This window comes from Lipotes vexillifer, unplaced genomic scaffold (genome assembly GCF_000442215.2).
Source record: "Lipotes vexillifer unplaced genomic scaffold, Lipotes_vexillifer_v1.1 scaffold102, whole genome shotgun sequence".
Lineage (NCBI taxonomy): Eukaryota > Metazoa > Chordata > Mammalia > Artiodactyla > Lipotidae > Lipotes > Lipotes vexillifer.
In genome coordinates, this window is record NW_006786541.1 from 2557263 (window position 1) to 2561829 (window position 4567).

A 4567-nucleotide genomic window follows, 5' to 3' on the forward strand; every position below is an offset into this window, starting at 1 on the left:
AGGCCGGGGCACGAACCCGTGTCCACTGCATCGGCAGGCGGACTCTCAACCACTGTGCCACCAGGGAAGCCCCATTCCTTCCTTTTTTGATGTCTCTGTTTCTTGCTATTTAACCTACCACCCAATAAGAATCCTCAGTGACCACTTAGAATGTCAGTGTTTTGGATTAGGAAACAGGTGACTGAGGAACAGTGATGTTCCAGCATTGACCCTTATGGATCAAGTCCCTGACTACTACTTTACCATATTAAGGTATAACTGGAAAAAAAATTTGAAAAGAAGAAGAAAAGAAAAAGAGCTGCTAAATAGCATTAGTGTGAGGGTCTATCATGAAAAACCTCTAAGGCTAACCCATCAGGATAAAGGATGTATACGTTTTCCACCAAAATCCAATGGACCTAGTGGATCTTTTGCTTGATGATACTTTTGTTCTTAGAAGGAAGACTGTGAATAAAATTTTAAATTTCTAATTCTCGTAATTTGGTATTTCATCACTGGTTCAGACTTGAAATTACAGAAACCAACTGGTTTTGAATTAAATATATGGGGGAGTGTTTTTTATAAGAGAATGTCAGGAATGATGAAATGCTATAGGTCTGATTTTAGTCTCCTCCTAGATAAATACAAATATTCCCTGTATTAAAAGATTTTACTTTATTTGCCGATTTTTTCCTGTCTCATCTGTATTTAATGGCCATAGCATGCATATCTTGAATACATATAGTGTCAGTGCTATGGACTGTATTTTCAAGGTTTTATTTCATTAATTCATATTTGCTATCTGATTTATTTGGGGACTAACCTCGTTTCTTTCATTTTCTACTCTGTGAGCCCATACCACTCTGTATTGATCTGTCAGCTTACAGCCCTTAGAAATTATTGATGGCCAGGATGTCTTAAGTAAGAATAGCCTAGGGATATTTATGGACACTGGTTTAATTGTTGAAAGAGACAACCTGTTAAGGACATTGTCATTCACTTGACTAAAGTGAAATTTGTAAATATTAAGATAAAACCTTACAGGAGAGAATTCACTCTTCATCAAAATATATCAAAAAAGTCAAGCCCCAAAGATTAGCTAAATAGGAGCCTTCTATTTTTGACATGTCAAACCTGGATTAAAATTTTCATTGAATGCTTACCATATTATACCTATCATTATATGTAATAGTTTAGTACACGTGGTTTAAATTCCTTTGTAGAATGTATTCCCTTTGGAATCATCTCCTGTTCATCTGTTTCTCTCAAATGTTTTATTCCGTAGATACTCAATAAATAGGCATTGAATAAATGAGAAAAACTGAGGCGTGAGGAGAGAGGAGGGTGTTGTTAAGGAAGGGAAGTTGAGGCACTAGCTGAGCAATTTTGAAGGTAGTGTTTAAACTCTAGTTAGGTAAGAATGCATCTTCGTTAACATTTCCTTCTTAAAAACCAACTTGTTTAGGTAAAGCTTTAAAATACTCGGAAGTCTCTTCAACCTCTGCTCTGCAAGAACCTCATCTCTTCTTTTTTCCTTTGGTTCTTCAATTCTGTGTTATTGTACCTGAGATTTTACTTTCCAATATCATTTATCCCTTCTCATCAAAATTCTGCTTAATAAGAGCTACATGACAGGAGAACTTAAAGCAGCAGCCAGTCTCAAATGATGGCATGAAATAAAGAGGGCTAATTTGGAACACAAGGTGAAGCTAGAACTTACTGAGTTCTACATACAATTATGACATCCAGACCACGTACCTTTGAATGATTTAATATTATGTTATCGTCGGTCTCAGTTAACCAAATTTCCTAAGAGTTATATTCTAAAGTGACTCAAAAATTTATATTATATATTATATTTATATTATATATTATATTTATATTATATATTATATTTATATTATATATTATATATTATATATATATTATATATTTATTATCCAGTTATATTAAAGTTTATATTGGCATTCTTGGGCCAGAAAAAAAGGATCCTGAAGGTGCTTGAATATTAGGAAAGAACAGAATGTACCTATTGAGATTACTGACAGGATACTAGCTTTGAAATATTTATTTAGGAATGTATGTAAACGTTTGGAAGGTTTATATAAGAAATTGGAAGACAGAGAACCAAAAGAAGCTTTCATTTAGAATAGGAGTGACCAATAAGGGATAAAGGAAATAGTAAATTTAATTTTTTTTTTTTTTTCTTTGCGATACGTGGGCCTCTCACTGTCGTGGCCTCTCCCGTTGCCGGACGCGCAAGCTCAGCGGCCATGGCTCACGGGCCCAGCCGCTCCACGGCATGTGGGATCCTCCCAGACCGGGGCACGAACCCGTATCCCCTGCATCAGCAGGCGGACTCTCAACCACCGCACCACCAGGGAGGCCCTAATTTTTATAATTTGAAAACTTTGTACTTAAAGTTTCACTTTAATTTTGGAATACTGAGATCAAATATTCAGAATTTTCTTTCCCTTGGTTTCCTGGAGATGGCAGTAGAATACATATGGAAATTAATACCTGGTTCAGGATTTAGTTTTATAGATATGACAGTATTATCAAAGAAAATCCCCCAGAGTACTTTCTTCATAAAGAGTAATATTTTTTAATTTGAAAAGAAATCTTGAATTAATTCTATTACCTGTTCATGATCCAAAAGGGGATCTTCTTTATCAATTATTCTTTTTCTGACTCTGCTGTAAACTGGTTATCTCTCCTTGAGCAAATATCTTAGCCCTCTGGGCCTTCATTTCTTTATCTCTGGCTTCTGTTGGCAACTATAAGCAGCCATAAATGCAGATTACCAGTTGCTGAAAAATTATTATACAATTAAGTGCTTTTAGCAATGAAATTATCCTAATCATAATTTTTTTTTTTTTTTAAATTAAGAAGACACTGTAGGGACCTTACTACTCAAAGTTTGGCCCCTGGAACAACAACTTGTTAAACATGTAAAGCCTTGTTTTTCACCTCAGATTCTGCATTTATTTTAAAATGGTTATTCACATACACTGAAATTTAAGAAGCACTGCTGTAGAGTTTTACAGCATTCAAAGGTAATAATGAACCAAAGTTAATTGCTAACAGAAATTTTACTGGATTTGAATTGTTCTTAACACCACCATTGTGCTAATAAGCCCACTAAATTTGCTACTTTATGAAAATCAGTAATTCTGAAACATTTATGAAATATTTTCAGGTATAAAAGTGAAATAGAGCTTAGTATAATTTCAAAAGTACTAACCAGTTATATCACTTTAAGTTCCTTAAAGTGTTCCTGTGTTTCTCCTTCTGCAGCTGGAAGTGAAGAGACTGCTATTAAGATTAGAATTTTCTTTGACTGAAATGAGATAATATGAGCACAGTGAACATGACTAGCACTATGTTATTTTACAAGCATGTATTTCCTTACATATCCTCCTTTAGGCTAGTAGAGGGCGTAGTCATTTTGCTTAATCTATTTAGTGTCCTGACCAATAAACGCTAAATGGCTAATTCGCCAAGTACTTAGTGTCTGGAATAAAGCCTTTTGTATTAATGAAGATAGCAACATTCACGGATATTAATGTAGATGTTAGTGCTCATACATTCATAGAATGAAAACGCAGTATTTAAGCCTGAGACAATGTGACTAATGCTTTAAAGGGGCAAAAAATTCCTACTTTTTTTTTACCCTCTTGAGAATTATTAGTGTGTATTACAGTAATGGCTTCCCAGCTTCTAGCTTTGACCCTTGGGCCATTATGTATCCGAGGCTTTGTTCCAAGGATTCTGTCAGTCACATTCTGTGACAGAAATAAAATATGTGCATGTGTGGAGAGGTCTGTTGATTTTGGTTGTGGGGGGTGGGCAGCCTCTGGTTCACGATCTCTTATTTATCCACCACTTGCCCACATCTACTAAGGGTTCTATCCATCTTTCTGTCTGAATCCTACTGTATTTGAAAGGATGAAATAAGGTTACCTGAAAGCGTTTTGAAAGTGGCAAAATTATATAGGCAAATGTATTTACTGTTAATAGTAAATTAATGGAGCTTTATAAGAGTATAACCTTGGATTGCAGCAATTTCCAGTTTACGTACTACCAAAAGTGGAATATCAAGCTTGTTATGGAGTTGAAGCTCTGACTGAAAGTGAACTTTGTCGCTTATGGACTGAAAGTGTATTGCATTCCAACTGCTCATTTTATGTTGGTAAGTTATGCAAGAGGCTTTGCTCTCCTTTTTAATTCCCTTGTAAATATATACAGTTCAATTCATTTATAGATACTTCCATTCTGTACTTTTAATTTTCAGTTTTCTGATGTATTAATATTTCTTTCTATTAAAACACCATTCCTACTCAAGAGTTAAATGGCAGGGTGGGAGTACTGATTATCAAATGTTTTAATTTCTCTCTTATTCCCTTATTAGTTTCTACATGAATGCCAATGTAATCATTGTATTTTTAAAATACTTATTTTATTTAGGGGTGTAACTAAAAATATAGACATGTTTTGTAACAAGCTTTTTTTAAAAGTACTATTTAATTGGCTTTAAAAAATATATATATATATATATATATATATATATATATATATATATATATTT

At 34.1% G+C, this 4567-nt stretch overlaps 1 protein-coding gene across 2 annotated transcripts in view; it reads left to right on the top strand.

Moving 5' to 3' along the window:
• The window catches only part of ICE2 (interactor of little elongation complex ELL subunit 2), a 66414-nt gene that overhangs the window by 38983 nt on the left and 22864 nt on the right, over positions 1 to 4567 (top strand). For both annotated transcript variants that reach the window (XM_007458881.1, XM_007458882.1), the window contains exon 11: positions 4042 to 4171. In XM_007458881.1, coding sequence (XP_007458943.1) covers positions 4042 to 4171 — 130 coding nt within the window. The remainder of the gene's footprint in view (positions 1 to 4041; positions 4172 to 4567) is intronic.